Genomic DNA, 21,046 nt, shown 5'->3' on the forward strand with positions numbered 1-21,046 from the left:
ACTGTTTGGTTGACAAGTGGATTAGGCTTTTTGCAAGGATCAGTGTAGACACCAGCTGCCCACACCATCACTCTCGACATATACTAATAGATTTCTGCCTTGCTTTGCACCTGCCAGTCTGTTAAGAAACTGCATGCAGCCAACACTTTTGAAATTCATATCACGACTCTGATAAAGACATTCCTGAGTGAGATTCATATCAATCTGAAAAGATTACTTTCATGTCACTCGTTAACCCATCCAGCACGAAATTGCGAGTAGGAACACGAATCTCACAAAACACGCCGCACATCAATGTTAGGTACATCATCATGTCAAAACACAGCAACAGCCAAGGCAACCATCTTTTGCTTCATACACACCTTTGTGATTCTCCCCACTTCCTCCCTCGATTTAATTGCATTCGGTGTTTAACTTGTGCAGCGTTTACACCGCTGATAACAGCTTGGGGAAACATATATAAAGAGGAGTCATTAGCTTCACTACAATGGTACTGCTGATAGCAGCGTGTAGAAGCATATAAAGAGGATGCATTAATTCTCATACACACCGCCATACTCGCCACCACATCATATCGCACTATAACACACACATATCATCCTCTGCCTCCTCTTCTCCTCCAACCATTATAGATAAAGAATTTATGCCTCGACGTCTTACAGTCTGTCTTATAAAGTTTCTAATATAGGTATGTAGAGGCAAATATACGTAATATGGTCTCAAAAAAAAACCACCAACAACAACAATCAAATAACAACAACAACAACAACAACAAAAACGCGTCTATAAACAAGAGGATGTTGATAACAAAAGTTCTGTTTAAAGTAATAAACAAACCAAAAAGAAAAAAAAAATGCGTGAAAAAGATTTAGAATGCACGAAGATGAAAGATGGGAAAAAAACCCTGAAAATCTACCCGGGGTGTGGGCGGGGCAAAGAAGAAGCATATAACATATTTTCTTCTAAATTATAGGCAAATTGCTGAAAATAAAACCATACGGCTATTGCAACAGATTGCGTGGAATTGTATGTCATACTTTTAGTATATTTCTTTACATATTAAAAACAGAGTTTTATATGAACAAAATCAAAAGCATTAAAACAAAAGAAAAAAAATGTGTCATTAAGTAAACAAAAAAGGGGAATGTATGTGTGTACATTCTCATGAATGGCTTGGCTTAAGTCGTTACGAAAAGGACAGATACGTAGTTTTAAAACAACTGACATGTCAACTCCCTTATCTTTATTCCCTCCTATAGTCATAAAGTACATTCTGAATGTGTGTCACCACAGACCTAAAGTAATACAATTAAGTTCGTAGTGTCACAGTTGTACTGTTTTTTCATCGAATGCCAAATGTGATTCTATCATTATTCAGTCTCTTGAAAACAGCCTGCTTCTTTCTCGTTTTTTTGGAAAAATTCGAAGGATCGGAAGCAGTGCAAAATAACAATTGTGTTAACACACGCTGGAGGAGGCATCGACACAGAACTGGGTCAAGCAGAGCATGGTTTCCTCTGGTATAGAAACCATGGCACTGGCAGTGTGCATCAATCGATACCTGAGGAACAGCCCCTGACGACCGGAGAACTCTGGAATCGTGTGCTATTCCCGTCGAGGTCTGCCATTTCATGAAACATTTCTGTTTGCGCTGGATGTAACCACAAGGCGTTGATGAGGCTGTGAGGATTTCACAGCAAGGTGTGTCACGCCTACATTGTGACTGAAACATGTCACGGTATAAAGCGAGCCTGATCGTGCAACCGTTCAGGAAACAAATTTAAGTCAGGTTTTTGTTGTCCTTGTTCTCATCGTTGAAGAAGCTCACAAAGGACAGACGAAGCCATTTTCTCGGCGGTGCAACTGTGTGCTTATGAGAGGTTATTGTGTAAAAACAGCATCTGTGTGGGTACCATCTGAATGCGAGGGAGTTGAGAAGACAACAGTTGCAGCCTTAGCGTTTCTGCCTCACCCTGGCACAGGACTGGCTCATCAATAAGGTACAGTTCTGAGTAAAATATTATCATATCAACATACATGTAGCTTTATATAAGACCTGTGAATACAAAGCGACTGGATCCATAGGGAAAAATATTAAAGCTATACAAATAAGTGCACATTGAGAATTTATTGAATATTAGTGTTGAGTATGTACATCTGAAAGCTTTTAAATACTAAAGTGATAACAAATGTTCTTTCTTCAGTGGCAGTTGATGTTTTTAATGCAATTGACGTTATGTGCATCATCACAACCTTTAAAAATAATTACAAATAATAAGTTAAGATAACTGTGAATGAATTACTGCAAGAAGATAATGAAGCTATGTAAGCTTCATCTGCAGAACTTAAAGGCAGATGATGGAGTCATTAATGAGGCTGGACTTATTTTTACAGTATTTAGCAGCAGGTATATAGCAGTTGGTGAGCTAGGCTGGTTTTCCAGTTTTTAATTAACTGATTTTTGACTAAGATTCTGTCACCAGTTTGTGTATCACTCAAACAATATTTTAGTATTTTAGGTCTAGCTTTGCTCTTATTTGTCCACACATTTATTGACACTAATCTTTTATTTTAATTTGGATCTTGTTGAGTTGGTTGTCCTTTATTTCTTTTAGACCACTGTATTTTATCTCCTCAGTCCTATAAGTTCAGAAGAATTCTGTACTTCAAGAATGTTATTGTGGCTAGTCTTATTTCCTTCATTTCTTTTAAGATAATGTCATTGCCTTTCTGCAATATAATACTAATACTAACAGATTCATTTTAACAGCTCACAACTTGCATGTATTTCAAGTAGCAGTTTTGCATACTTTCTGTATTCACTTAATATGTTTATTAATTCTACCATGCACACATATCCACTTTATATCCCTCCTTTGTCTCTTGCAATCAAAAAACCCATCTGCATGCACATGTTCACATGTATAAATGTCAGTGTATGTTCATGCACAGACACGTCTCTCTCACACGTCTCTTTTTCGCTCTTTCTCACACACACACACATATCTCTCACACATCTCTTTCTCTCTCTCCCACACATATACAGTGTGTAAGAAATGTGATTATTCAAAAACTAAATTGCATATTTTTTTTCTGTTAAAGATTTTAAAGTAAATGTTACAGTACTGAACTAAAGTGAAACCTGCTGTAAGTTTCATTAACTAGGACCCTCAAGGGTGGCATTGCCTCATTATTTTATTACTTTTGTTGTTGCGAAGGTTCCTTGCCCATGGGTCGGATGACACAGCATGAAAGAATTCGCCTGTATCTCATATCACATACATCATTAGCTGGGTCAGGCTGAAAATCCGATAAAAAAAAATCTCATTTTACCATTCACTCATAGAAAATGTCTGCAACATTTAAACATACCATTTCCAGTTGTTATTGTCACATTTCTTGATAATATTTCTTGTTGTAATTAAAGCAAACCGGTGACTGTGTGGTCATTTCAGACAGAGGTAGGTGTGCAGGGACTAAAACACAAGTACTTGACATCAGTGTAGGTGTCAAGTGTAATGTGTAATGGTAAATAGCGGGCAAACTAGAGGGCATGTACATAAATGCACTTGTGCACACGTGTACAATGGAAAAGAGGAAGGTGGAAGAGAGGAGGAATGAAGACCAAGTGGTGATAAATGTACTTGTTAACTGACAAAAGAAACCAGTGAACACAATGCACTTCTTATTTCTTACTGTAGACATGCTGTGTCACTTGTGTCACAAATGTCTCCCCAATACCGCACAAATCGCACCTGTTGTAAATCAATGACCAATCATTAAAGAACTTGAAAAAATACCTGGGAATGCTTTTACCACTACGCTATAATAATAAAATCATGGGTAAGGCTTTATTTTCATTTTCGTTTCACTTGTTGCTCATGATGCAAAGGGATTAAGCTCAGTTTTCCAGTCGTCGTCGTGGACCCTTCTCTGCACAGCATCGTCAGCGTCAGCGCCAGAAACACTCATCGATTCTTGTCGTCCAATAGACTTCTAAACAGTCCGACCACCTGGGCTGATAATTCTATACACTGTTGTGCACTCGGTATTAGTGTTTAATCAATCACTTCAAAAAACACTTAAAGATGGTGGGAGGGGGAACAGAAAGGCAGGACATGTGTTTGATTTCGTCAACAGTTCTCATCATCGTTTGATGATAGTTGGAGCTTTGTAACAGACTTTTTTTGGTTGAGTGTGTCCTTAAAACGACTCATTAGACTGGGATAATTATTATGTATAACTTGGTACTCTGTTTTTAATAGTATTTCGTTTAATAATAATAAGCACCTGTATGAAAATCATGTATGTCAAGCTGAGCATTGCAAGAGTGATTCTAATTCATACATGATTGTGTGTGTGTGGGTGGGAAGGTTTAGTGTGTGTTGACTTTATCTTCTACCCGGGATTTTTTGTAAGGCACAGAAAGAACTCTTAAATCAGTATGAATGGCTATTGTCTTGGAGATCTGTTAGGTAATTTTGAGAGGTTATCTTTGTTATCTTTGACCGACGTTGCTGGTCGCGTTAGTCGCAAACTCCAGTCGGTGTATTTCCAGACCTGTTCTCAGATGTGATGCAAGCATCTCCTTTTTCAAGACAACCGTTGATGTAGACCTGCGCACGCCGTAACCCCTACTGGGTTTGAGGTCACTGGATTGTGACATAGCTCTGTCAACGAGATTAACATCCCTACATGCTCATGTTGCTGGGAGATTTGTCACGAGGAGGTGAGCTGAAGGAACTTGAAACTGTCCACGTGTCTTAGAAAAGAAAGCAGCACGCATGACACTTTTTGTTCGAATAATGCAGGCCTTGTGAATTATTGAAGGGCATGCATCTGCTTCGAGAATGAAGAATGCACAGAACGGCAATTCATGCAACCTCAGAGGCGATAAAATGCAAGACGAAGCTGTCAAGGAAACGTAATTTATGGCCTGTTCAGTCCCTCGTATCCCGTGATTAAGAAGGCACTAACCCATCCAATAAAGTGAATCGTGAGCGAAATATGATGTAAAATAGTTATTCTTAGTTCGCTTAAGTTTTTCCTTTTTTTCATCTGTAGGTACGCCCATATCTGTCTTCTTTATTATAGTACAAGTAAACAGTATGCCCGGACCGTTTCTGACTGTTCTATAAAGTGTAAAGAAACGATAAAAGAAATACAGGGCTACAAAAAAAAAAAAGAGGTTTAAAATTTTTTTTCTTACTCTCGGCTTCTTCATTCTCTGTTTCTTTTTAAAAAAAAATCTGATGAAATGCGTCTTATGAGATCTGATACAAAATTTTCCCTTCAGATCTCACCATGTTCCTTTTGTGATAATGTAAAACTACTTAATAACTGAACCTTTTTTTTTTCTTAGCTCAAATATATGTAACTTGGTGTGTGGACTCGTGCACATATGCTTTGAAGATGCAATGTGATAACGAGCAGTGCTCGCGCATGAAAGAGGAATGAGAAAAAGAGAAAGGTTTGAATAGAGAGAGAGAGAGGGAAACGAATTTTGTCATTTCCTCTGGTAAATTAAATAAAACATTAACTATTAGATAATTAGATATGCATTCAGACCAAGAATAAATATTTGTTTCAGTAACCAGATCTCGGCTGCTTATCAGCCAGCTGCGATGTAAAGACTTGGAGTGTCCTTCATCCTGTCAGAAGCCCTTGAAAACCTGCAAAGATGATGCGAGGGTAAGTCAGATTTGAACAGCCACGCGTAGACTAAAAGATTATTGTCACGGAGCATAATGTACTGAGTGAATAAAAAGCGATATTACAGTTAAAACCCCCTGACTGCCATTGATATATATATATATATATCTAACTATATGAGAGTCTAGTGTCCATAGGAGAGGCATTTCAAGTGTTCTCCTTGGAGGCCCAGCGAGGATCCTCTATCATAGGTTCATCTATCTCCTCTATAGCCCGAGTTTGTACTCATTTAGGAAATCCTAAAGATAAAGTCAACATACGCCAGTGGATTAGCATTGTTCGGAGATCTGTATATACAGACGTTCAAACGTGCCATTGGAATTTAATCCCTACACTATACTCAATAATTTGCTCAAAACATTTCAAAATCGACTGTTATCCAGTCACTTATAAAGTAGAAGCAAGTTTAGGACTTTCCGTAAAACGAAGAAATCTTCTTACAACAGTGCCAACTATACGCACGCGCTGTTTAAACCAACTACGACTGTTAGTAAAAAGTTCAAACGAAGATCAAGCACCAGATATGCAACATCTACATTTTCTACTCCCATCTGGTATACTATAGTAACAGAGTCACAGACATCTGAAATGCGTTTATATTTTATTATCGATAACACATCTGGAAAAATGAACTCAATTCGCCCACTTAGTAACAGAGAAATACTACTACTAATACTGATAATAATGATGGATAGACTGCAATGATCGTGATTGTTGCCAATTAAATTGTGATCTGAAGAAGATTACTTACCACGCAGTCTCTCGAGTGAATTTGATTTGGAACTTTTAATTTTTTTTAAACTTCAGTCAACGCTTCTAATAAAGTTCAGATCTGTAGGGCCGTATTTGAAAATCAGCCGTTTTATTTTCTGGAAAAAAAATCGCTTCATGAACACGACAACCTGAGCGATGTTTCTTCATTTGACTTGAAAACATGCAAAGAGTTGCTGAACTGAGCCACATTCACTGTTGCAAACAATACTAGCATATAGAACTCTTCAGCATAGGAGAGTCATTTTCTCCTGCTTTCCTAGCGGCAGGGTCTAATTAATTGTAAATTAAGCATAATTATGCACTCATATTTTAGGAATTATTAGTTTAAAATGAACTTAACCCAATCATAACGTAAAAAAATGTTGCACTCGTTTTGTCCTTTAAAATCTTTTCACTGCACTTCCGAACAAAAATAAAATCGTTGTATTTCCACTATGTTGTTATTTTTAAAAATGTGATTTGGAACTCTTTTACGTGATTTACTTCTAAGTCTACGTGATGGAAGACAACGGCCGGTACTATGACCGGTATGTGAATGTAAAAGCATCTGAAATTTGATGTTACGGAATAGTAACATTTTCTCGAAAGTTAACTTTTTTCTTTATATAATTTTCTTTATTAACTTTTATAACAATGTTATATATTTTCCCTAGATTTACTGAATCACTTAATTGTAATTGGTCATAAAACGTAATTTGAATAGTCTCTCGAGTGATCTCTTTCTTTCCACAGATTTGATTCAATTGAATCAATGAATTCAGAAGAGCTGCTGGTGAGAAGGAAGAAGGGCAACAAGAGATATCTTGTTTTCGGTACCGTCTGTGGCGTGTTCTTCGTGATAGGTGTGCTAATTGGTTATTTCTCTCATCCTTCAACCCCGTCGACCAATGGCGGAAACAAACCGGACTCTCGTGGGCCAGTACCTTCAGGAGATGACAGGCATAGAACTTTTTCTTTCTTTCTTCTTGATATTAAACATGGAAGATCTATGCTGGCACATGCAAATATACTATGCGTTATAAGATAGAAGAAAGGTTCTTGCAAAATGTAAACGTGAATTAGTATGCACGAAAATCTCTCCTTCTCTCGTGCACGCATGCGTGAAGGAGAGAGATTTGGCAAAACTTGGATGAGCTGCCTTAATTTTGTCAACCTCGTAAAATATTTAAACTCTATTTTATGGGTATTTGAATCAGTCCATATACTTACTTACACAACTAAATATTTAAATTTGATAATGTTAAATCTCCCATACGGAGGACTGCGTGGCATAAAAAAATTTCTAAAATAAAAGAAGTGGTCGCATAAATATATCAGCCGGCTATCACGAATCGACATTGTTTATCATTATATTTTCATCAAATTTATCAAACACTGGTATTTTAGAAGCAATCCCTGTGGTATACAGCTGTTGCCACGACGGAGAGTATATTAAGATCTATAAATGTACGTGGCTGTCGTGATAAGATCGAGTTATACTGCGATGAAACATCCGGAGTCCAAACAATTGTCTTGGTATGGTGAGTGCAGGCTGGCGAGTCAGCCATATTGTTCAATCAATAGGATTATTCAATCCATAGTTATCACCAAACCACAGCGTCAGGTGTTTTTCGGCTGAAAGCACGATAAAGTGGCCAAAACAAACAATGGAGGCTCGGAGCAGTTAAAAAAAAAAAGCCCCACGACCATTTAAATTGATCGATAGATCGAGCGGCTGGTCCATCGCGTACCATATACCTCTTTTAAATTTCCATCTGAATTTCGCCTTTCATTTGCTTTGAACCTGCGCAAATCATAAACAATAAACTATCAAATATACAGGAGCACTCTTGAAATAATAACTCATGCATCTAAATTAAGTAGTGCGTGTCTGTAAGCCCCGAGTAGTCTCCCCTGAACGTCTGTTCGCTACCCGAGTTACTGCATCTGGTTCTAGGTGTTGAATAGGTAACCGATTCCCTCAAAGGTATAGGGAAGGAAAGGTGTTTTATGTCGAACCAGCAACTAGGCTATATATCAGCAAGACAGTTAGCCCTGTCAACAGATGCCACTTGCAGAGAAAAAGCAGAGTGCCCCAGTGTCCGAGACGAGAGCCGAACACAGGACAGTTAGCCCTCACTGTATTGATGACAGCGCTAACTCTAGCACAAACTCTTGTCCAGAGATTACGTCCCACAAATGTAAATTTTTTTTTGAGGGGTGGGGGGTGGGGGTGGCATATCTTACAAAAGATCAGAGAGCGTTTAATATTTTATAAGCGTTTAATTGTTGTGTACAGTCAGCAAACAGTTTAATCAGTCTCTTAGATAAAGCGTAATACAAAATTTATTTATTTAAACAACAATGTTTTTTTTTGCAGTTTCAATTCCACACAATTTATTTTGGCAAATGTGGACAAGGATAAAATTCGCAACAATTTAAGGTATCAGGTTTGCTTTTTTCTAGTAAATAAAAATGTGTTAGATATAGTCAGTATTATATTGTTTATGAGAACATATCTAGCCAAGATATGGTTTTAGCTACTGTACTTTCAAGGGATGTCTGCCTTAGTGAATGAGAATTTCCTCAGCCGGTCCCAACCCCAAGATCTGAATTTTTTTGCTATAGTCCACATATATTTCTTTACATGAGTCTTTACATTCTTCTTCTTGTTCCTAATCACCCCCAGTGGAGCATAGGGCCACAATGCACATACAAACATTTTGCCATTTTATGATATCAGGGAAATGTTATGCAAACCAAATTAAAGAAAAAACAAGTTATTTCTTATACTTCCAACTATTTCCCTTTAACATATACGCTTACATTTTGTAAAACAAATCTGAAGCACATGTTTTCATAATAATGCACTCATAATCAAAATATGGCAATATTTATCGTGTTGTGAAGCTTGTTTGTCTGCTTAGTTCATCCATCTAGTTTTGTTATTAAAACATAAAACTGCATGTGGTCACATAGGAACCTCATGCATTTGGTCACTTTAGCAAAGACTTGATATTTGAGAATTGTGAAAGTTAATGCATTAAACAGAAAGAGGTTGGGACTTTATCAATAACTTTACCCCTGCCTTTTTCAGGGAATACTCCAAAGAACCCCGGCTAGCTGGCACAAAACAGGATGCAGATCTTGCCAAAAAAATTCAGTCCGATTGGATTGCTAATGGCTTGGATGAGGTCCACATGGCCACCTATGATGTGCTGCTATCTTTCCCAAACACAACAACCCCTAACCTGGTAGAGTCCTAATGATTTTAATGTCTATGTACTTAGATTTCAGTATTATTTCTGGAGTGTGTGGAGACCATTTCTTTAGCATTTTTTCGTAAGTAAATAACACAGCATGTACATTGTTTTTGAGTGTACAGTTCAAGCTAAATGCTCTTTTAGCGTTTGAATGTATTGAAGTAAATTTTAATAGCATTTTCCTTTGGATTTTGCATACAAGAGATGCTGAAAGGATAGGTACCACAACTAATGTGTTTTTTTCCTAATCTGTAGTTTGGTTTAGAATGACTGTTCCTTTATGGAAGGTTGTATGGTATTTGAAATATTTCTAGTAAGATACTTAACAGATTTGCTCACTTAAATTCAGCAATTTCTCCTTTAAATATGACTTGTAATGAGTGTACTTCAAGCACATTAACTATCAATGGCACAGAAAGTTTAATGTTCTTTTACATTTTAGTGCAGATTTTTCAAAGGGAAAAAAAGAGAATAAACTAAATGGAAATGTAAATAAGGGGGAGAGAATAAGGTGAATAAGGGTAGAGAAAGAGAGACTATATCTGCAACTTGATTAACATAATATTACACACATAAAACTAGTGTATCAATAATAGTCTTTCATAAATTGTATGTTTTCTTAGATCCAGATCAAAAACGTGACATCAGGACAGATAATCAGTGAAACAAAACCATATGAAGTGGCACTCACACCAGCAGAAAACAACTCTAATGTTGTTCCACCATTCAATGCATTCTCTCCTGCTGGCGATGTTACTGTGAGTACAGATTCTGTACATGTCAAAAATCAGTCTGAGTAATTCTTGATACCTATGAGTAAGAAAGCTGATAAAAAAAACATTGTTAGAGGTTTTATTAGTACTGATATTAATGGAGGAGTAATTTTTTTTTGACTATTATCTAAAATTTTGTATCATTTGCATACATGCATCATGTCTGATGCGCAGTGATGTATATGTTTATGATCATGCATGCGTGTCCCTTATTCTGTGACAGAATGAATAAAACTGCATTCCTTCATGTATTATTGTTCAGTTAGAAAAGATTTCATGACAGCTGTAATTACAGCAATTACACAAAATGTACAACTCAAGTTAAGCATAATATACATGAGTCAATAATTATCCACAACACAGCAGTAAAATTTATTTTAATAAAATTAGAAAACTTGTGATAACTTCATTTTTAGACATTGTCCCTTTTCTTATCAACTCATGTCTTCCATTGCTGCACAAGATTTATGCCCTTAGGAAAAATATTTTGGCTGTGCAGCAAGCAGTGCATGCACCACTTTTAGTTTTTATTGAGAATTGAATGGATGACACTTTAATTTTTCCTTGAGTAGACCAAACAAGACTATTTGGAGGGTGAGCCAAAATCTCAGAATTGAGGTTTCAACAGTACTCAGCAGTATGTGAACAGGCATTGTCATGTTGCAACAACTCAATGCCTAATTGCAACCGATACTTTTATTCTCTGTAATGATTACAGTTTATTTTTGAGCCTCTCCCCTGGCAATATTCTAGTACAAAGCTGACAGTCCTGCCAATTGAATTGTAGGTAAATATTGACTAACTCTGTTATATGGTTAACTCTTTATGCATGTGTTTTGGACTCATTCTTTTTACTCTCTGTGTATTTTTGTCAATTTACAGGGTGACCTGGTCTATGTGAACTATGGAACTGTAGAGGACTTTATGTACGTGACAACTAACCTGTCATTTAATTTGACTGGGACCATAGTCATAGCTCGCTATGGCAAAATTTTCCGTGGTGACAAGGTGAGCATACATCATACTGTTTTGTGACTGGTACACACAGTATCTCACCATCTTTTCACCTGATTTAGTATATGGGGCAGTTGGTGGCGCAGTAGCTAAAGCACCTGTCACCTTGATGGTAAAAATCAGGTCATAGATTGGCTTCAATTATAGTGTACCTTTCCATAAATGTGACACCAGCTTATAGGGCTGACCATCTAGTTTTTTTTTTCTGGGTACTCTGGCTTTCTCTACCTTGTGTATGTATGAGTGAATGAGAGAGAGATAGACTGTTTGAGTAGTTATGATTTAAATGATAAGAAAATAATTTGTAAGATGCATTTGATGCCTACTGATAAGCATGATTTTGTCCAACTTTATATGTGTAAGTACCATTTTTTATTATTCTTTCAAGACAGTGATATTGTTTCAGTTCCTCCAAAATCCTGATTCTTCTATGGTCAGAATATTAAGTTTTTTATTCAGCTTTTGATGACCTGCAATGACAATTATTTATTAACAAGGTATTAGTTTTGCAGGCTGGTGTGGTAGAGTAAGCAAGACTTTTTTTGTCTAGTCTTTGCCCTTTATGGGGGAAGAATAAGTTAAGTAGTTAACTATAATTACTAAGAAAATAAGTAGTAATAAGCACAAGGTATGACATTAAAAGAGTGGAAGGTGAACATGTACAAAAAAAGTGGTTAGAACAGGTATTTACAGGGGTGCTGGATTCAGGATCTCTTATGTTTTATGATTTAGAATCTTTGTTGGAGAAGCCCTCATCAGATTATAATGATGAGCAAGTGACTGCTGGAAAAAGTGAAGAACTGAGAAAGAAATTGAAAGTCACATTAAATAACAATTAAATAAATCTTGACTGATGAATTATTTAAAAAACTTGGGAAAGATTTTAAAGTTTAGTAATACTGCATTTACACTAGTAAATATAAAAAACCCAAACAAGACAAAACTGAAAAGTTTTTGTACTCAATGGTATGATCTTAGATTCAATTTTTGGAAGTAAGTTTTTATGGATGTTGACTGCATTCTCTATCACAGTAATAGTTAGGGGCTATTGAGTGATTTCCTATTGTGAGTTTGTCTCTTTGTCCTAACAGTGGCTAAATGGATATAACATGGTTCTTTGCCATATATTTGTCATATCTACATATTCACTAGCTTCTGAAATTTGTCTACAGAATGAATTGTTTTAATTTTACCTTTATTTTACCTTGACATAAGCATGCTATCTGTATCCCTGTGTCTAAATATGTTTTAAACAGGTGGAAAATGCCCAACATTTCAATGCAGCTGGGGTAATCTTGTACTCGGACCCTAGAGATTTCAGCACTCATAACGTCAAGCCATATCCAAATTCATGGTGGCTTCCAGGCACAGGAATTCAGCGAGGAACAGTCTATGGTGATGGTGACATCCAGACACCACTCTATCCTTCAACCTGTACGTGTAACATGAGCTTAAACGTGCATATATTGGAGAACAGCTCAAAGTTTTTCACTTCAAATGATATAGATCTTGATAAATGCTCCAAGAACTTAGAGCATGCTGTAGTTAAAATGCATTCATTCATTTGCATGCTTGTGAGTATTTTGCTTTCTATGTGTATCTGCTACATCTCTGGTATAGTCAGTAATGATATTCCACAGACTATGCCAACCGAATACCCGTAGAAAAGGTAGCACTGCAAAAAATACCATGCCAGCCTATAGGATACGAGGATGCCTATCAGCTTTTGGGGTATGTGATTTTACTATAGAGTAACTTTAACAGAAATAACTCTGTTATTAATTGAATTTTTATTATTTTGAGCAAAGAATAGCAAGTCAAGACTCTGCACTACAGCTGAAATTAGGTTCTGTATTAAAGATGTTAAATTATAGTGTTTTAAATTTCAATCTTTTTATTACTGCTATTATCACTATTAGTGTCGTCCATTATTAAAAGAAACATTCCGGCTGTGCAACGGTTGGCGCCTGTTACCAGCAGTGAGGATTGGCTGTCCTAGTCTCACATCTCATTTTTGGCACATTGTTTCTTTTCTCTGCATGTGGCATCTGTTTACAGAACTAGCTGCTTTGCAATGAAATAGTTACTAGATTGGAGTAACACAAATTCTCTTCCCATCAACATTAAACTTAAAAAACAATATTTGTCTTTTATTTTCTAATTAATTTGTGTAAAATAATCTATACTTAATATAAATAGCAACTTTCTTTGGAAAACTGATTAGTTCCAATTATTGTATTGTGGTTAGTAAACATTTACTTTGGGTTTTTCATACATCTTTGTGACAGCAGCTGTATTTCCTCAAATCATCATTTTGCAATTTTGTTTTCCTCGATATTAGAAAGTAGCTTGAAACAATTTAAAATAACTGGTTGTGCATTTTCATCCAATACATTATCTCCAGACATCTGGTAGGCCCTGAAGCCCCAGCAACTTGGCAAGGAGGTCTGAACTTCACATACCGCATTGGTCCAGGATATGGAAACACATCTGATCTGTAAGATTTACACAGTAAACTGTAGTTGATAAGATTTTTCAAAGTTTGCTTGCATAGTGTTAGATATAAAACTTTTTTCATGAATCTAATTTCATTACATAGTATCCGAATCAGCATAGAAAAAAGAAATTAAAATCAATTGGTGATCTAGCTTTGAAAGGATATAGTACAACATTCATTGCACACAAATGCTTATGATGATATTTTATTCTTCTTTTGAAATATTTGGTAGAATAATATATGTCAACGTGTCTTTTGTGCTTTAATGTAATCTTTCAGCAAAGTTCGGCTTATTGTCAACAACTACATAAAGGTGAAGCCAGTCTACAATGTCATAGGCTACATTAAGGGCAGGGAGGAACCAGGTCAGCATATAATATTTTACTTTTTTGTAACTTTTTTCCATATATTTTTGAATTGCTGCATAGGGAGGTTACTACTTTTCTTAAGACAATAAATTTACTTTTCTGATGTTTGCCTAATTTTTGTTTTATTTAAAAATTTTTAAATAAATTTTAAATGTCTGTTCTGCTGTAGAGATTTTCATTCTGCATTTCTGTAGTTTTACATTACTGAAAGAAAGTAATGCTTTACAATTATCATTTTGTATTATATTTAATGTTGACTCCCACTGCATTTCAGATCGATATGTTCTAATTGGAAATCATCATGATGCCTGGGTTTTTGGTGCTGTTGATCCTCTCTCGGGAACAGCATCTGTAACAGAGATAACACGTGTTTTTGGACAAATGCTTAAAAAGGGTAGGAGGAAAGTCTCTTACCTCTTCCAGACTGGTGCAATTGAAGTAGGCTGTTTAACATTTTAAAATGAGGTCAAAGAGAGAATTAATGTTGGAAAAGACAGGTCTCCGGGTAGTTTCATAGTGATAGTTCACCTTGAAATATTTTCATTGGTGTGCATTTTATTTTTGTTTCAAATTTATCACCAAAATGTTGAGTAGGAAATGTTCGACTATATAACATGAAAGTTTTCTCACGAAAGATGAACTGATCTGTATTAAACCTTTACAGTTTCAGAATCTATGCTTTTGTGTGCATAACTGGTGAAATGCTTATTGAAATTACTACAACTAGTGCTGATACTGAAAGGGTTTAGTTTAAAAATGTTTTTAAAAGTAGAAACACTGTCAATTTTTTACACTTAATTTTGTAAGCACCCTGAGGAAGTAAACAATCTAAACAGGTTTATTGTTTAACACACTAGAAACAGAACCATCTTTTATTTTTGTCTGAAGTCTAAGCTGACTTCTTGTGTCTTATGTACATTAAATTCCAGTGTTTAATATTTGATAATGCACTGTCATGATTTTGGTTATGGCCCAACAACAAAGTTAGCATGGTATCATCTTCGAATTTAACAATATAATTATTCTCCTCAGTACTTCTGTATATATGATACACAACAGTGGTGATAGACAACAGCACTGCACAGATTCAGTACTTGTAATGACAATATATAAGAATAGCAATCATTTACAAAAACCCACAGGCCAAAACTCTGTTGTTGAGCTGCAAGTTCTGACATTGAAGGGACTCTTGGTCTTTGAGAGGCACAAACCTTACCTAGTTCAAGCTATCTACATTAAGAATCAGAATACAATTTTTCTATAAGGTCATCTACAGTTATTTTCAAATTGAAAGTTTCCTTAGATGAAGAGGTTACAATAGGTAACTTTGCTGAGATGCTTTTATCTTTTTGGTAGGTCATCGGCCACGGCGAACTTTGGTTTTCTGTAGTTGGGATGCTGAGGAGCCAGGATTGATTGGATCAATAGAATGGGTGGAGGTATATCTTATTTCACTTTTTTAGCATGTGGAGTGGATGTAGCCAAGCTTGTTATAAGCTGGATTGAAAAACATTTAACAAAATGAAATATGTAGGAACTGTTGACAGGACATGCAATAACTAATGATGGACAAAGTGCATTCACAGTTAAAAAATTATAGTTAAAGAAGACCATACAAATGGCTAACTTAGATAATATAGATGTGTTTATTGATGTGTCTTTCTTGTTTCCTGAGTATGAAGCTGATGTATTATTGCAGGACCACTTAAAAGTGCTTCTTCAGCGAGGTGTGGCCTATCTGAACATGGATAGTTCTGCGACTTCTAATTTTACATTAGCCATAGGCACTAGTCCACTTTTGCAGGATGCTATTTATGAAGCAGCAAAGCATGTGAGTGGCAATTTCAGAACGCACACATACACACACAACACACAACACACGCAAACACACACAAGCATATCTAAGAATGCATGTGTGTGCATGCATGCAGGATGTATTCATGAATGAATTGCATTAACTCCTGAGCATATTTGCACACCTTTCCTGTTTTCTATTTGCTATAAATATCTTTTGTTCCCCAAGATGATACATTTTTGATGATGATGCTGCAGGTACCTAGCCAAGATCCATCGTTTGCTACAATGTATGACATGTGGCTGCACAGACCACGCTCTAACAAATCAAATCTACAGGAGCCTCAGTGAGACGGATATTTATTTCGCTTTTAAGAAAAAATATGTCTATTGCTGTGTGCCTTATCAGATGCTACTGCTTTAACATATGCTTTTCTTAACATATGCAGATTCATTTTGAGACCACCCTTATTCCCATTTTTAATCACATGGCCTTTAAACAACCAACCTGGTCTCTTGGCAAAAAAAAAAAATCTTTTTGAACTTAACTATTATAAATAAAATAGTGTAGGCAGTATCTGTATATGAAAAATATTGTCATGCTGGATAAAGATCGAGCCAATATGAGGATCAGGATATGATATATGATATATGATAAATGGTGATGAGTGTAACATGAGTGATATGTTTTATGTAATAAAGACACTTCTTCATTTGTCAGGCTAACCTACTCCTTGGGTTCAGGGAGTGACATGGCAGCTTTTTATCAGCGAGCTGGAATTTCATCAATTGACATGGTGATGACCTATGATGAGGTCAGTATATAGTAGCAGTTTAAAAGTCTATTACAAGGAGGTTTTTGTTTTCTTTTGAATACATAAACCTTCAGATGTTATTTCCTAAAGTCTTGTACCTTTTTGTTCTCAAAATATATGCCTACAAACATTACCATACACAGAAAGATAAGACTTGTAACCTCATGCTCATATACATATATTCTAATTTCCACTGGCTAAGGCCGGGACATTGTTAGCATATTTATATCCATTCCTCATATCTGTGTTGTGGACATCTTTCTTAGATGCATGGCGATATTTGTCGGCATGTATCTCAAGAACTGAAAGGATGTGTTCACCCAGAGTTTTGTAAACAGTACCTTGCACTGAGCTTATTAATTATCAGAAAAGAAACAATGCAATTAATAAACCTTCTAGGTGTTTGCCTTCTTTAAAAAATTAGTAGAAAATATATACTTTATGATACGGGATACATCATATCTGTGTGTGTGTGTGCACATGCATGTTTATGTACATGGGCTTGCACATGTGTGTGTGTACATAAGTGTGTACGAGTGAGTATGTGAGAGGGAACTTTTAGATTTTAAAGCAGACTGCTTTTTTAGAAAAAAAAAGTGTCAAGTACACTGTTTACTATTTTCTTGATCGATGGATTTATCTTATGAACCAATGCAAGGGCATGCAAATATTTCCACCACAAGATTAAAAAAATGTGATCTTTGATATAAGATTAAAGTGTTTAAAGCAAAGAAATGTTTGAAAATGTAGGTCAGCAAAGGTTGATGCTCTTTCGGATATTTATGTATGCAATACATTTTTGTCCATGAGCTCTTACAGTTTTCTACCCTGAACTTTTTCAGGCCAACATTCCAATATCAACTTATCCACTGTACCATTCCAGTTACGAAACGTTTTATGCTTTCGACGCTTTCATTGATCCTGGATTTACAGCAACAGCTGCAATTACAAAGCTTATGGCTATTCTAGCCATGTGAGTTTTATGACTTTAGTCAGTATCAGTGTTAGTACTGCTGCTTTGTGAGTCGTGTATGCTTGTGTGTGTGAAAGAGAAAGAAAGGCTGCAGTTGCATGTGCTCTAATGCTTGGTCACATGCATTAGCGCAGTGATGCTTGGTGACATAACCATCAACACTAAGTTTCTTTACTTTTAGTAAGCAAATAAATTTGCATACATGATGCACGAAATGCAGAATAGTTCAAGAGTAATGAGAAATTTATGTAATATTTTCTAATTTTCTTTGTAATTTGTGTTTTACATGATATTTTCAGCTATTTGAAGTTATGCTTTGGTGAATAACTTATTTTTGCAATATAGTCAACTTATAAGAGTGTTTTTTACCCTCCTTTTTCAAATAGAAAGGGTTTGCTCAAAGTTACTAAAATTGTCTGTTTTGATTTATAAAAGCAATTTTTTTGATGATTACTTGAAAGTAAGAGATGACACTATCCAATGTTAACAGTAAGTTAAGTAATGATGAGCTTCTATGCAATTTTTATAAAGGACTGACTCCATTCCCTAAATAAAAAAAAATGACATGTTTTAAAATGTCACGTATGAATTAAGAATCGCTAAAGAAAATGTAAGTTAGATAGTATATGTGTTAGTTTTAGTGGATCTTTGCTGAATTCATCAGCTGAAACTGGATACATTTCATCTATACCCTAATGTAGTGTTACTGACATGACAGAAATAATAATACAACTTTTGTACTGCTGGAATTTTAGGTTTGAGTTAAATTACATGGTAAGATGCTTACTGAAGGATATGAAAACCTCATTTTACTATTTTTAATTATCTCTATTACAAGTTACTCTAAAATGAATTAAAAAAATTCTATTCCTTTAGCTTTCATCTTGAGAGTTAGCTGTTCAAATGAGCACACCATGACCAAAAGAAACATTTTGAGTAAACAGAGTTTTGTGGTCTTACTCTGGCATAAACAATCTACGATTACAAGTGCTGGCTTGTTGACCTAAGCATTATTTTAGCTGTAATTGAATTTTGTAAATTTGTTTTCTCTTCTCAAATGCTATTTTGAGGGGTAGCCACTTTGACTGCACAGATCTCCAAGACTTTTAAAGATACCAAAAAGAGCGTGCTTGTAAATTTAGATAACAGTTTGCACTTTACTAAGACATATCATGGTCTATTAGGGTACTGTCTAAAATGAATATTAAGTATACTATTTAGTACACTTTTTAATAAAATCATTGATTGAAGTGAAAATTTTCACAGTAGCCACTTAAAACATACCTTTAGTTCTAGTGTTGTTAATAACCTGCTTTTAAAGGGAAACAATTCATCAAAAATCCCTAAATGGCATAAAGATTTTCCTCCCTTATTGCACACTTAACACAATGTGTACATTATGAATACATCTTGCACCATGTATTTTACAACGTGACTATTGGAAATGTACAGAATGTCAGCAATGCATCCTCAAAGTAATGGATATATAAACACAAATGAGAGAGAATGGGTAAACAAGAATAAGTCTTAAGAACCTAGTACATAGATAGTTAAACTTTGTAAATGATCTTTCCCTGGTCTTTCTGCAGCAACCTGGCTGATTCTGAGCTGCTTCCTATGAAAGTAGAACGGTATTCCAGAGCAATATATGATGCATATGCTACCCTAGCAACTCATTACAGGGATTTGTGGCAGTCTAAAGGTGTAGATATTGGTAAGTACATGTATTTGAAGGTGGTGCAAAAATAAGTGTGGATACAGTATTCACTCCAAAAACAGACCAGCTAAGGATTTGTTTTCCTGGAAGAGACAAGAGGTCAACAACAAAATATCCTCAACTCTTCCCAATGCATATTTATCTTGATGTTAGCCAGATTGGGGTTTTAACACTAAAATTCTTCCTTGTCACCTTGGCAGATGCTACTCTTAACTGCCATGATGTTTTGCATGTTTGTGCATTCAGCTACTAAAATATGTCAGCTTTATAAAAGAAATATAAAGTTAAACTTGAGAAATAAGTTCATTAAGAATTTTACTTAAAGCCAGAATGGAATTTACCAGAACTATAAGCGGAGGTATTGAAGAAACCAAACACTCAGTATTTATATAAGAACTGAAATATATTGCCTGGGAAAAGTCAAGTAATTGAAAATGCGTTTTCTGTCGAAAGTCATTTATTTTATGTTCTTTCAGAGTCTTTAGATTCAGCTGTCCATAATTTCAGTCTTGCTGCAAAAGCCTTCCAGGAGCAACTGGACAATATTAGCAAATCACTGAGTGGCAGGTATGAATGGATGGTGATTTATAGTGTGTAGTAGATATTTTCTAGCACAGACCAACAGTTCCTTCAACTTTTCATCATAGCTGTAACTTTCAAAGACTGTGAAAACAATAATAATACAACTTTTAAAAACCTTATAAAAATGTTATGGCACTACACATCAAACACATCACCAACATCCAATCCAACTAGCGGAGATGAGCACTCATAACTGCCAGTTCATCAGCACATGTCATCATTGCACAAGTTACACCTTCCAAACAGAATTCCCTCTTTAGATACCACAGAAATCTACATAAAATATTTTGTTCCTGACAAAGAAATCTTCCCTAAGGCACAACTGTTTAATTCTTGTAATATGCCTAAGCCATTATATGAACATAGTTTGACCAGAATCACACAGAGCTGTTGCAAAGTTTAACTTGCTTACTTTATTAAATCTATAAATTGATCTTATTTAGAATTTAACTTTGCAGTTTGCTTATGCAGTATTCCTTCCGTAACCTGAAAAAGGATGAAATGAAATATAACAAGATACTTCCTTGACTTATTTCAGCCCTCTTCTGCAGCGTATGATTAATGATAAACTCATGCAGCTAGAACGAGCGTTCTTGGACCCAGAGGGTTTGCCTGGTCGGCCTGATCAAAAGTAAGCTCTGTTTTGCTTCATTATGCCCTGGTCTTTATTATTTGTGTTGACTTAGTTTTTGTCTAATTCATCTTAATTGAAAAATTTTCTGGTAGGCATTGGTTGAATTTCCAAAATGTTGTCTAATACTGCTTAATACATTTTGATGAGTGTT

At 35.6% G+C, this 21,046-nt stretch overlaps 1 protein-coding gene across 4 annotated transcripts in view; it reads left to right on the forward strand.

The window, feature by feature from the left end:
- The window catches only part of LOC112553655 (glutamate carboxypeptidase 2-like), a 32,479-nt gene that overhangs the window by 7,022 nt on the left and 4,411 nt on the right, over nucleotides 1–21,046 (forward strand). The window contains exons 1-20 of one of the 4 annotated variants that reach the window (XM_025221013.1): nucleotides 809–2,000; nucleotides 5,591–5,691; nucleotides 7,219–7,425; nucleotides 8,846–8,908; nucleotides 9,563–9,719; nucleotides 10,352–10,486; nucleotides 11,384–11,509; nucleotides 12,772–12,949; nucleotides 13,156–13,246; nucleotides 13,920–14,012; nucleotides 14,292–14,377; nucleotides 14,655–14,774; nucleotides 15,737–15,819; nucleotides 16,080–16,211; nucleotides 16,433–16,521; nucleotides 16,896–16,989; nucleotides 17,832–17,962; nucleotides 19,552–19,676; nucleotides 20,156–20,246; nucleotides 20,800–20,892. In XM_025221013.1, coding sequence (XP_025076798.1) covers nucleotides 5,681–5,691; nucleotides 7,219–7,425; nucleotides 8,846–8,908; nucleotides 9,563–9,719; nucleotides 10,352–10,486; nucleotides 11,384–11,509; nucleotides 12,772–12,949; nucleotides 13,156–13,246; nucleotides 13,920–14,012; nucleotides 14,292–14,377; nucleotides 14,655–14,774; nucleotides 15,737–15,819; nucleotides 16,080–16,211; nucleotides 16,433–16,521; nucleotides 16,896–16,989; nucleotides 17,832–17,962; nucleotides 19,552–19,676; nucleotides 20,156–20,246; nucleotides 20,800–20,892 — 2,105 coding nt within the window. In that variant the 5' untranslated portion in view covers nucleotides 809–2,000; nucleotides 5,591–5,680. Of the gene's footprint in view, nucleotides 1–808; nucleotides 2,001–5,588; nucleotides 5,692–6,975; nucleotides 7,014–7,218; nucleotides 7,426–8,845; nucleotides 8,909–9,562; nucleotides 9,720–10,351; nucleotides 10,487–11,383; nucleotides 11,510–12,771; nucleotides 12,950–13,155; nucleotides 13,247–13,919; nucleotides 14,013–14,291; nucleotides 14,378–14,654; nucleotides 14,775–15,736; nucleotides 15,820–16,079; nucleotides 16,212–16,432; nucleotides 16,522–16,895; nucleotides 16,990–17,831; nucleotides 17,963–19,551; nucleotides 19,677–20,155; nucleotides 20,247–20,799; nucleotides 20,893–21,046 lie in introns of those variants that run through there. The other 3 variants (XM_025221014.1, XM_025221015.1, XM_025221011.1) reach the window with 3 other exon arrangements.

Source organism: Pomacea canaliculata, linkage group LG13, assembly GCF_003073045.1.
Source record: "Pomacea canaliculata isolate SZHN2017 linkage group LG13, ASM307304v1, whole genome shotgun sequence".
NCBI lineage: Eukaryota > Metazoa > Mollusca > Gastropoda > Architaenioglossa > Ampullariidae > Pomacea > Pomacea canaliculata.